This window comes from Pan paniscus, chromosome 12, assembly GCF_029289425.2.
Source record: "Pan paniscus chromosome 12, NHGRI_mPanPan1-v2.0_pri, whole genome shotgun sequence".
Lineage (NCBI taxonomy): Eukaryota > Metazoa > Chordata > Mammalia > Primates > Hominidae > Pan > Pan paniscus.
The window spans coordinates 105,898,793-105,911,306 of NC_073261.2; the positions used below are offsets into that span (position 1 = coordinate 105,898,793).

General features: G+C 56.1%; 1 protein-coding gene across 18 annotated transcripts in view; it reads left to right on the plus strand.

Moving 5' to 3' along the window:
- HS1BP3 (HCLS1 binding protein 3) overlaps positions 1 to 12,514 on the plus strand; it is a 174,696-nt gene that overhangs the window by 20,770 nt on the left and 141,412 nt on the right. For 15 of the 18 annotated variants that reach the window (XR_010109216.1, XR_004669733.3, XM_034952673.3 and 12 more), the window contains 2 exons: positions 5,498 to 5,658; positions 6,201 to 6,336. Coding sequence is in view for 16 of the 18 variants with exons in the window: in XM_034952673.3 (XP_034808564.2) it covers positions 5,498 to 5,658; positions 6,201 to 6,336 (297 nt within the window). In the remaining 2 variants the exon portion in view is untranslated. Of the gene's footprint in view, positions 1 to 5,497; positions 5,659 to 6,200; positions 6,337 to 10,982; positions 12,430 to 12,514 lie in introns of those variants that run through there. The other 3 variants (XM_003827184.5, XM_034952681.3, XM_063594655.1) reach the window with 1 other exon arrangement.

Consider the following 12,514-nt stretch of genomic DNA (forward strand, 5'->3'; position numbering starts at 1 on the left):
GCTGAGGTGAGAGGATCACTTGAGCCCCAGGAGGTCGAGGCTGCAGTGAGCTGTGATCGTGCCACTGCACCCCAGCCTAGGTGACAGAGACCCTGTCTCAAAAAAACAAACAAAAACCCAAAAAACAAAAAGACACCAAACAGCTGAATTTAAGAATAAAGTATGAAAAGTGCATTAGTTTAAAGCACGCAGTTTGCATCATTGGAAAGGAGGTGGATTTCCGTATTTGGTTAAGCTGCACCCTGGCTTTGAAGACTCATGCTGTCCATGTGTCTCAGTTGTGGAAAGATCAGCAGTCTTCTGTTCAGACCCAGTTAAGCTGGCTATGTCTAGGAGATGCCTCCGCCATGCATGTACACCCGGTGCTGCGCAGTTGGTGCCCATTGGTGGTCTGCCGTGTGGGTGGGCACATCTGGGAATGGTGCCACAGGCCCCCTGGGTGGCCAGAGTGGTGGATGCTCTTATGTGTCAATCACTGTCACCAGAACTGCCTGAGCCACAGGGAGCCAGGCTGCTGCTCAGCCTGTCTGAGCGTTGGAGCTGTCAGCCGCGGCAGCTGCCGCCTCTCACCCCGTATGCTGCACGCCCGCCTGCAGAACGTGGCCTGGTCTGCGCGTCTGTCTGCTGTCAGGAATACACAGCAGGAAAGCGGGTGTCTGTCCGTGCACACATGTGCATGCAACAAGAACATGCCAGCACATGCCTGCACTCCATCCAGGAGCACCCCACCTACCTCATGCAACCTCTGTGGGCCCAACTCATGTTTTGGTGGCCCTCATGGCCTGCACTAGTTCCAATGACCCCTGTGCTCACCAGGAAGCCAGGAGCTGCAGTTCCAGTCCTATTCCCTGCAGACCTCTCTTTGAAGCCCCTTTTGCCCCATCCCTGGTGACAAGATTCTAATCATGACCAGCTGTCCTTCCAATGAAGGGAGAAGAGGGCACCCTTCCTCCACGTCAGTGAGGGGCTTTGTCTCCTGTCAGTGCAGAGGGCGGGCTGGAGGGCGGGCACTGCAGAGCCAGGCCCTGCACCTGCAGACAGCTGGGTGGATGCTGATATAGGAATGGAGGAGGGAGGACCAGGGAGGAGAGGATTGAGGGGGCCCCCGAGTGATAGCCCATGTGTGCGACCTGACCCGACTCCATGTTCATGACAACCCTGAGGTGTTTGTGCTAGGAGAAGGGTGAAGAAATGGCTCAGAGACTGAGTGACACACCTCTCATATGGAATTACTGACCCCCTCACTGAGATCAGAAACCTGTCATCACCTTAGACAATTCCCTTCTGCCAGCTGATCACCTTAACTGTCCAGATGTATAAGCACGTTTGCCTTCTGAAGTTCCCCCTAGCCTGTCTTCCCCTCGCACCACCGCTGCTCTCCTAGTCCAGGCTCTGGTCGTTTCTTCTATGGACCATGAACAAAGCTTCCCTGGAAAGACCTGACTCTCAGCCTGTTCCCTCATGGCACTACGTCTGCTGCAAACCTAAGGGGTCCCCTTTCACCAAGAGGAATCTGGGTTCCCAGTTATGTCCTAGTCATGCCCCCTGCAGACACTCACAGTGTGACTCTCAGGTACTGTACCCAAGATGCTATTTAACTCCATTCCACCAAGTTCACTTCCTGTCTCCACATCACCTCCTCCAAGAAGTCCTCCCTGAGCCCTCAGGCTTGGTTGGCTCTGTCCTCTGTGCTCTGCCGTGACAGAGCGGAACACCCTGTGTGCTAATGAACAGTTGCCTTTTTTTTTTTTTTTGAGACAAAATCTCACTTTGTTACCCAGGCTGGAGTGCAGTGGTGTGATCTGAGCTCACTGCAACCTACATCCCTGGGGTTCAAGCGATTCTCATGCCTCAGCCTCCCGACTAGCTGGGATTACAGGTGTGCACCACCATGCTGCGCTAATTTTTGTATTTTTAGTAGAGATGGGATTTCATCATCTTTGCCAGGCTGGTCTCAAACTCCTGGCCTCCCGCAAACTTTTTGCTTTAAACTAAAGCACTTTTCATATTTTATTCTTAAATTCACCCACCTCAGCCTCCGAAAGTGCTGGGATTACAGGCATAAGCCACCTCACCCGGCCATAACGATCAGTTTCTATGTGACCCTGCTCTGCCATGAGCTTCTGGGGACAGCGGCGGCTCGTCCTCATCTTTGTTCCCTCGTCCCCAGCACAGGTTCTTGCAGGTGGGAGGTTCTCAGTGAGTGCTCGCCATCAAAGGTGCTCCCGAGGGAAGGAATGAGTTGCTCATAGAGTGGCTGAGGGCCTGGCAGCAAGCCCAGTGGAGTCGGCCAGGAGATCTTTGGAGGAGGGGCTTTTGCACATAGGGCGCTGTCTGAGACTGGGGTTGGGAGCCTATCCCTCTTCCCTCCCTGCCCCTCCCACCTTGGGGATTAACAGAATCCTGAGATGGAGATGTGCTGGCACCCTGCTCCCTGCCTACCTGTCCTCCACCTGTCCATCCCTCCTCCCCTCCATCCATCGCCCATCCTCTCATCCAGAGTTTATCAAGGCATCTGTTATGGACCAGGCGCATTACTAAGTCCCCAGAGCCTGAAAGTTTTGGGCCGCTCAGGATAGGACCCTGGGGCTTTTAGGCACCAAAACTCCATATTTCCTGCTTCTTCCTTGATTCCCCTGAAGATGGGTCTAGAGAGTTGGGGAGGTAGAGAAGGCAGCCCAGGCAGCATGGGTGGGTGGGGGTAGGGTACAGACCATGCCTGCCGGAGCCGCCCGCGTGTGCTGTAGATCCACTTTATTTCAGTTCAGGACAACAAAAGGGCAAACATGCCTCTAGGGAGAAAAACAAGGACATGATCCAGTTGGAGGAGAAAACTCACATGGAAGGAAAGTTAGGCCTCTTGTGTGCTGTCAAGACCAGCTGCAGGCGTAGGAAGGGGCACCACGGCTTCTCCAGAGAGACCTCCTCGCGCCTGTTCTCTCTCGCTTCCTTTGTTCCTCAGATGGCTCGCTTCCCTCTCTGCGCCCTCTGATTTCTGGTCAATGCAAAGCCTCTTGCTCCCCTGCCCCGAGGGGCCCGTGGCTGGTTACATGCAAGTTCGATCCCCAGGAGCCAGGGAGGGCCTGCTTGTTTCTGAGCAGACAGTGTGGGGTGTGGCATGGAGCTGCTGCTGGGGGAGGCTGCAGAGCAGCCTCAGACCTGCCCTCCCTGAGAGCTGCCACCTGGGTAGGGGCCGGGGTGGCTCTCCACCCTTCCCCACCGCAGTGCCTTCTGGGGCCAGGAGCAAGGGCCACGCAAAGGGCGGCAGAGATGGGGAACGAAGTGGAGAGAAGCATCCGGCAGAACAGTGGCTGCGAGCCTGGCTGACCGTGGAATTCCACAGGAGACTGAACACAGCCTCCTGGGCCTGCTTGGGGTTTCTGACTCAGTGGGTCTTGGCTGGGGTCAGCTTTGCTGTCTGCCCCAGGAGGCCATGGCCCTTGTTTGGTACCCACTTCCTAGGAGTCATGAGAGCCGAGCTGGCTCTGCCTGATTGGTAAGAATAAAGGGGAGAATGTCTGAGTAAGAGCAGGCGAGCCCTGGCTCCTCCAGGTCTCAGAGGAGCAGAAGCTGAAGATTTCTGGAAAGCACTTGCCCTTAGGGTGGAGAATCGAGGCTCCCTCCACCTCACCTGCAGCACCACAAGCAGGGCCTGAGGGTGGTGCACAGCAGAGGAGGTTCCTCATGGCCTGAGCTGGGTGGAGAAAGCACAGGACCAGGCAGATGGGCCTTCTTGGAGCAGTCCCTGCCACTGCGTCTCTGCTCCCCATCACTACCCTTGAAACATGCCACTTTCTCCCCAGAGAACAGCAGGATCAATCGTGTTATCCCTGCGCCATCCTATATCATCTAACTCATGGGACATTTGGAGGGGACAAGAGGATAGGACCATGAGTATGACCATCCTCAATCTAGACCCAGCCTGCCTGTCCCTTCCCTGCTGTGTGGCCTTGGGCAGACACTCAGCTTCTCTGGACCACTGTTTCCTCATCCAACAAATGAGCCCTGCAGAGATCCTTCCCCTGGGACTGGGCTCTGAGCTCAGAGGGTGCTCTGTCGTGCAGCCTTCCAGCAGGGAACCTTCCAGCAGGGAGCCTTCCTGGCTTTCATAGTTTCTCCTCGCCTCGGCTGGGCGCCTGGGATTCTGCCAGACCTCAGACTCCAGACTGTGGGAATGGTCACCTTGCAGGGACCTGCCCCTCCAGCACCCAGGGCCATTCTGCTATTTTTATCTGCCATTGGTTAATCTGTATCATTGTGTAGGCCAGCCTCTCGGTGCAGTTTTGCCGCAGCGTGTTACCAACATGAGCTCAGATGGTGACCTCACATAGTGACCTCAGTCCAGTGGAACTGCCCGCCAGGCGGACAGGCACACGGAATTTCAGTTTCCAGTAAAGAGCATATTCTCATTATTTTCAGGAACCTTAAAATGGCTAATAGGCATCATCAGCAGGGATTGAATGCCTGTTAAAGTAATTATTAAAGTAAAATCAAGTGTGTTTACTTACTGGCGGTATCACTTACAGTGATGTACACAGATCCTGAGCATTCAGCTCCATGCGTGTTTACTTATCCAGCCCGTAACCACCGCCTGGATCAAAACTAAAGTACTCCTACACCCCAGAAGCTTCCATCCTGCCCCGTCCTGGTTTCTTACAGCAGGGTCTGGCCCAGAGCAGGACCTCCTCAGCCAGTCGGCAAGTGCACTGTAATGGGACCTGGGGTGGCAGAGTCGGAGCCGGGGAGGTGGGCAAGTCCCAGAGAGGCTTCCTGAAAGAGGGGGGCTGCTCCACAGAACCCAAGTGTTAACTAGAACAATGGTGGTTTTACCATGCAAAGGAAACAATAAGGCACTTACCAAGGCTGCTTTCTGCCCTCCTAAGTCCTAGCCCTGAGGTTTGTGGCTCAAGACCAGGTCCATCCCCATTTCTGAGTGGCTGTGGAGTGTGGTTCTCTGAGCCTGGCCCCCAAGTGCTGAGACCCTGAGACCAGGCAGCTGTCTCTACCTTCCGAATGGGAGCGTGATCTCTGGCCTTTGACCTCATGGCAGACTCAAGGCCTGAAGGCATCTAAGAGCTGGGGTTGTCTGGCAGCTGGTGCCCAGTCCTGGCAGCCGCCTGCTCCTCCTGACAGTGGTCATTTCTTGAACACAGGGCACAGCTGCCCACAGTAGCGGGGGCCTTACCACTCTGTCATTGGGGAAACCTGCTTCTCAACCACCTTCGCTGGCCTGCTTTTCTCCCCTGGGATGGAGGACCTGTCCTTCCCTTGGCCGTGTGACCATCTGTTAGAGATTTCAGAAAGACTTCAGCTCCACCTGCCTGGACTGCTCTGGGTGGCCCCCTCCAGGCCTTCCCTGGTCCCTCTGGCCATGGTCTTTTCTGGCCCATGGCATCCAGCCCCTCCACTGCAGGGCCCAGCGCCCGTGTCGGTCTGACCGGGCCACCTGGACACTTGTGGGAAATCCTCACCTTGTGCTTTGTCTGTGATTCTCCAGCTCCAAGAAGCCCAAGAAACATCCCAAAGTGGCCGTGAAAGCCAAGCCCTTGCCCCGGCTCACCATCTTTGACGAGGAGGTGGACCCTGATGAGAGGCTCTTTGGCCCGGGCAGGAAGCTGTCTCCACAGGACCCCTCGGAGGACGTGTCATCCATGGACCGTAAGTAGAGCCCCAGGGTCTGCTCCTGGTGTCCTCTCGGTGCCCAGCCCCATCACCAGGCAGGGTCTGGACTCAGCCAGCGTGAATAGGACCCATATATCTCCCCTGTCCTGTTTAGATGTGATATAGACTCAGCTTTGTGCTTCCATGACATCTGTGGGCAGATGTGGGCCCTGGGCTTCCAGGCACTGTTTGTGTGGTAAGCGATAGGGCCTGCCTAGGGCACGTGTGTGAATTAGTGTGCCACCCACTAATTCAGCCCATACTTGGTGAGCCCTCACTGAGGGCCAGGCCCAAGAACATGCTGAGGAGTGAGACCTAGTCCCTGTCCGTAGTCCCTATCCCGAGGGCCCCGGGGGCTCCTGGGGAGACAGGTCATTGCCTTACAGTTACAAAGCAGCACCAGTTATGACAGGTTGAGCAGAGGCATCAATTCCTGTAGGACTGCCCAGAAGACTTCCTGGGGTGGGGCAGAGAGAGAGTGGCCATGGCATCCCAGCCTAGAGGCTTCCTCTGACCCCCCTGCTGCTGCCTTCCCACAGCCCTGAAGCTATTTGATGATCCTGACCTCGGCGGGGCTATCCCCCTGGGTGACTCCCTCCTGCTGCCGGCCGCCTGTGAGAGTGGAGGGCCCACACCCAGCCTCAGCCACAGGGACGCCTCCGAGGAACTGTTCAGGTACCACCTGTCCCCAGTGGCGCTTGGCCAGCTCTGAGAGTGTCCTGGACAGAGCCAAGGGCCCGGCTCATTGCCCAGTCTCAGCCCCAGCCTCCTCTGAGGGGAGGACCCCAGGCCTGTGAAAAGTAGAAGCCTGTGGGTGCACATTGGGTGAGAGGCGGTGAAGGGGGCTGAGGGGGAGAATCCGCAGCCCAGGGCTGCTCAGCTAGTTCCAGAAAGAGAGAACTTTGTGTGCACAACCAGTCTTTCTTTTCACCATCATATTTTAACAGTTTATGTAAAGAATAATTAAATTATATAATTGCAAGAGCAGGTATAACTGGCATAAGCAGGTTTGGGAACAAATTAAACGGACTCATGGCAGCATGCAGCCCACCCAGCGAGGGGGCAAAGTGCAGATGTCCTGGCGATGGCCTCTCTGCGGGAGGGCCCGGTCAGCAGCTTTCACAGAAGGAAGGGAGAATGAGGCCTCATCTGTCACATGGAGGTCAATTGGCAGAACCTGTGCCAGTGACAGCTCCTATTTCCTGAGTCCTTGCTGTGTAAGCAGTAAGCCAGACTCCTTACATGCTCTCTTATGTAATCTTCACGACAGCCCCCTAAGGTGGATGCTATTTTCTCCATATTATAAGAAATCAAGTGTGGGACGCCACCTGGCTAAGACCCCTGCTCTGCCCCTGGCCTGGCCTCTCCACTTCATCAGGGACTGTCTGAGCACTTGGCTGGGGGATCTGCCTCCCCACCCAGCCCCCGCAGTTCTCCCCAGGCCTTTACCTCCACTGGCCACATTCTCAGCAGACTCAGTGTTGTGCATGTCTCCAGCTCCCCCTCCATGCTCCAGGACACAGGACTGTGCCTGGGATTCAGAGGAAGCCAGGCCACCTCTTTCCAGGAACGGCTTATGTGACACCAAGGCATGCAGGCCCTGGAGGCTGTCATCTGTACCCCTCATTAGCAGCCTCGGGCTATTAGACAGCCCTGCAAGTGCCCGCCAAGCCTGAGTCACCGTGACGGCTTCTGGTATTTACATGTCCCCAAGGCCCCTGGCATCTGTTCACTCTCATCCTGTGTCCTCGCTCCTGACATCCCAGTGGGCTGGAAGAAACCAGGATTGTTATTTTATTAGAGGGAAACCGAGGCACAGGGAAATGAAATACTAGAGTCTGCCTGGGGAGCAGCAGGGCCAGGCCGAGCATGTCTAGGAGTCCATGTGTCCCAGTGGGGTGGCTCTCGTGGGACCTTTCTGGCCTAGTTTATTCTAAATCCGTTACTTCCCAACCTGTGTTCTGCAGAACATGGTACAGTGGGGTGGTCAAAGGCTATCTTCAAAGGGGCTCTGTGGCTGATGAATTGGGGAAATGCCACAAAAAGCAGGGCTCGTAGTGCGCGGGCCAGCACCACATGGCACTTCACGTTCTCATTTATCCCTGGGCCCCGCTCTGTGGTGCCCCTTAGCATCCCGCAGAGTGCTTGGGGAATCCCTGCTCAAAAAGTGTGGGTCCCACACCCCCACCTTCACTTTAGCAGACATCTGCTAATGAAAGGATTAACTGCTTTTCTTTTTTTTAAATTCAGACAAATTCAAAAAGAGCCGTAACACTGGGATTAGCTTCTTGAGAGCAGGCACCACATTCATTCTTTGTGTCTGCCCTGTGACTATCCAGGGAGTAGTTGGGCTTCCTCATAATAAAGAATGTTCTGATAGTCATTCATTCATTCATGCTTTCACCCCTTCATTCATTCTGTCACTAGCCTCAGCCGCCCTGAGGCCGCGTGGGCTGTACACTGAGCGGGTTGAGGCTAAGAAGGCTTTGTTCCTTCTGGCTGTGCAGCCACACCAGGGCAGGGCCTCTAGTCTAGATGTTTAGGTGAGTCTTGTCTTCCGCAGGGACCCAGGGAGAAGGAACGGGGCCAGGGTCTTAGAGCTCCCTTACCCCTCACTGGTTGACCTCACACCAGCTGGGCCTGGAGGAGAAAAGAGCTGGACCTTGCGCTAGTGAGAGCTAGTCCTAGTCACGACTCAGAAATAGGGTGCTTGGAAAAGGGGTGCCTTGCACCCTCCTGTGTCCCAAGAGCAGCTATGCTGCCTCCCACCGTGGCTGACCACCCATGTACACCTCCCACCTGGGAGCAAATCCAGCTGCTGATTAGTTCCAAAGAGTCACTGCTTTGCCAAGCAGGATAATCCTGAAATCTGACATAAGCCTCTAGCGGCTGCTTTATTTTCCAAAGGGCCCCTATTTGAGGATAATTCAGTCCCTTTGAGCTTTTCCCAGGTACCCTCAGCCTTCAATGGAGGCCGCATCATGCCAGTGGAGCTGGCACCTGCCCTGGGGGAGTCAAGGAAGGGCTGCCACTTGGAGGGAGCTCCGGAACATCTGACCTGAGGTGGCCAGGAGCAGACTGGCCATGAGTGACACCTCCTGAAATCGCCTCCACCCCAAGACAGCTGGTCTGTCTATGAAGGCCCGGCTTGGGCCAGTCCCTCTGGGTTTGTTCAAGAAGGACACCTTTTATTCATTGCTCTGCCATCCAAACAGACTGAATTCTCTCTCTGGGGTTTGTGCCCCATCTCAGGAGGTTGAGCCAGGAAGCAGGCAGCGTGTCCGGAGCTCCTTCCACAGCTGGCTCCAGGCAGGCATCCACCCCTGGGGGTGCTGTGCTGGACACCTCCATACTCACACAGGCTCTCTGGTAGTGCCAGGAGTTGTCCTGATCAGAGGTATCGCCTCTCTATCCCCACCCCTGCCCGGCCCTGCCCCAGGGCAAGAAGCCGCTGCTCATGAGCCTGCCTGGTTCTTCCTGTTCATTCTCATTCCCACCTCCAGACCTCTGCTGTCTGCTCCCTTCTTCAGAATTCTCTCCCCTATTCATGCCAGGCTCACCCTTCTGAAAAGGCCCACCTTCCCAGGAGGCCTTCCCAGCCTGCTCTGGCCCAAGGGCTCACTCCCTTCTCTGGACTTCAACACCTTCTTTCCAGGCCTTTGCAATTATGTGGCCCCTGTCTGACTGGGCTGGGGGTGTCCCTCATTGTAGATGGAGGCACTGCTTTTCTGTGTCTTATGCCCACTTGCTCAGCCCCTGTGGCTGTCAGTAGACATCAGTACATACAGCCTTCCTGTACATTTGGAAACTACTTTCCTTGTGTTGTCTTATTTGATCCTTGTAAGAATCCCTGTGAGGATGGTAGAGCAAGTACAATCCCACTTTATAGAAGAGACTGAGGACCAGGGAGGAGGAGTGGCCTGAGGCTGCCTGACGGAGGAGTTGCAGGGTGAGGAACGGAAGCCAGTTCTCCTCCCGCAGTGCTGTGCTTCTGTGTACAGTTCCGTGCAGCAGTGCCAGTGACACTGTTACTCCTGCTTGTAGATGAGGAAGCCGAAGCTTGTAGAGACCAAGTGGGTGCTCCAGGTCTTCTGCCTTCACTCACCTGATTCCAGCATGGCTGAGCGATAGACGTAGAGATGCCCGTTAGCACAAGGGAAAACCTCGCCCTGACACTGGAGTCTAGGTGCCCCAGCCAGGGAAACACACCCCAGAGAACCAGCCACATGCAGGCCAAGTCCTGTTCATCCTCACACTAGCTGTGGGTCTCAGGGCAAGGCCCTTTGCCTCTCTGCACCTCAGTATTCTCATCTGTAAAACAGGGCTAATCTCTGCGACCACACAGTGTTTGGAGATTATTGAATGGGTTAATGAATGTGGAAATGTCTGGCCATCACGGGTGTTCAGCACAGAGCTGAGTGGGTGGAATCGATTGAATGAGTCTTCCACTGTGCATCTGGTCTCCAGAAATCAAGTTCTGGAGAATCAGTGGCCTGGCCTGTTTCTTGCCCTCAGTACCCAGGGATGGTCCTGAGTGACCGTAACACTGCCAGGGCTTTTTGCCTACCCACCAGTGGGAGATTAGAGGTCTGGGGTCATGACAGAGTCTTGGTGGGCCCTGGCCGAGGCCATCCTCAGCTCTTGCTGGGTTCTGTCTAGCACCCGTGTGGCCCACAGAGGGGCACTGTGGGCGGGCCAACCCTGCACCACCATGGCTCAGCACCCCTGGTTAGTCTTTCTCTGGCTGAACTTGCTTTGGATGAGGGCTCAGCTTCTAAGGGCCGATGTCCTGTTCCTTCCAACAAAGGCACTGTCACATACCATCCCCTCGAGGTCACTCGGCCTCCTGGGACTCCAGCATCCTCATCTGCATGATAGAAGCACAGTCATGCCTCCCCAGAGTGGCGTTTTGAGGATGAAATATGATAACGTGTCTGAAGTGCTGTACAGAGCGGGAACTCTGTACATAGTAGCTGGTGGTTGTTTCTGAAGGGATTGGAGGGAAAGCCCCCTACAGAAGGCAGCGTGTGTCAAGTGGGGTCACCTGAAGAGCAACTCTCAGGAGGCTGCGTGGGGCCTGCCCTGTGCCTGCTTTGCTGTGGGTGGGAGGGAAGGAGAGCCCTGGCCTTTGTGTCTCCTCTGGGCAGGATGGGTGGAGGGGCCGCAGTGGAATGGAGCAGAGCAGGGCAGGGCCTTGACCTGGCCGAGGCTGGGCTCCCTGCAGCTGCCCAGCCCCGTGTGGGCACTGGCATTGCCTGGGGTCTTGTTCCTGTCGCGGGGTGGTAGTGTTATGCTCAGGGTTCCTCCCTGTGGTTCCCTAGAGTTGAAGAGGACTTGGACCAGATTCTGAACCTGGGGGCTGAGCCCAAACCCAAGCCCCAGCTTAAGCCCAAGCCACCGGTGGCAGCTAAGCCGGTGATACCCAGAAAACCAGCTGTTCCCCCCAAAACGGGCCCGGCTGAAGCTGTGGCTGGGCAGCAGAAGCCGCAGGAGCAGATCCAAGCCATGGACGAGATGGACATCTTGCAGTACATCCAGGACCACGATACACCAGCCCAGGCCGCCCCCAGCCTCTTCTGACCCTTCCATGCTGGCCCCTGGGCCAGCAGGCCTGTCTGTGGGGACATCTGTGTGAAGGGAAGGGACTGGGCCCTGCAGGGTCAGAACCTCCCCACCCCCAGGGGAGGCCAGGCAGAAGCCTGGGTCACAGCCCCCAGAACTGCATGGTTCCATTTTCTCCTGGGCTGTGGGGCCAAAGTAGAAGCCTGAGGGCTGCGGGAGCGGCTCTCACCCTAGGAGCCGGAGCCCAACGTGTCTTATTCCCCGTGGACATGAAGGGGAGGGAGGGTGTGGGGATGCCTTGCCAACCAGAAGCCCAGCCCCAAGGATGAAGCAAGACATGTGGGGCCGTAGCGAGGTGTCACATGGGGCAGGGAAGCTTCATGCCCACGGGTTCTGCCAGCCCCAGCACAGACCCAAACTGGGGCTGGGCCTCTAGCCCTCCTCGGCCTCTGTTCGCATAGTAAGAAGGAGTGACCGGGATCCTCCCCTTCCCCTACCCTAAGCTGTAGCCTGGGTGACTGACTGGCCTGAGCCTGGGGTGGGGACGTCCCCAAGCCAAATTACTCCAGGGTCTCTGCTCCTGGTGGCTACCAGGGGCCTGCAGGGTCTGGGTGGGTCTCCCAGGAGAGGAATACTGAGTGGGAGATCGGCTGTCTGGAGTGTTCTGATGCAAGTCTCTCTCTCCTGAGCTTCCTCTTGATGCAAGCTCTAAAGGGAGAAGTCAGGCCCTGCCTCTCCAGGGTATAGACGGCCCTGCGAGGCCCCAGTTCTTCCTCCCTCCCCCTTTCCCAGGAAAGGCCAGCCCAGTCCATGGCCTTCTTGGGCCTCTGGGCACAGAGCCAATGTTCGTCATTGCAGCTCTCAGCAAACTGGGTCATAGCTTTCCCCACAGCTCAGCCTGGGGCCTGGGCAGGGCTCCCAGCCTGCACCGCCTCCCACTGCCAGTGGGGCATGATTCTCTCAGGCTTCTGCCCCGAGGCCTTCGTCGTCCTCAGGGTCTGGACTTGGTCAGTGGCCTTTCACCAGCGGAGCTGCCTTCCCAGGGAGAAGGAGCCATGCGCCGGAGAAGGAGCCATGCGCCAGGGCAGGGCCCGTGCCTTAGACTTCTCCCGACCCCCAGAGCGCTGGCACACAGGTCTAGGCACCACACAGTGCTTTGGAAATTCTCAGTGAATGATGTTTAATAAAGCAAAAAATGTCAAGGTGTCTTTCTTGGATATAATTCTTCATGTTCAGAGCTAGTGTTTTGTTTTGTTTTGTTTTGTTTTTTAATGAAACAGTAGTTTTAAAG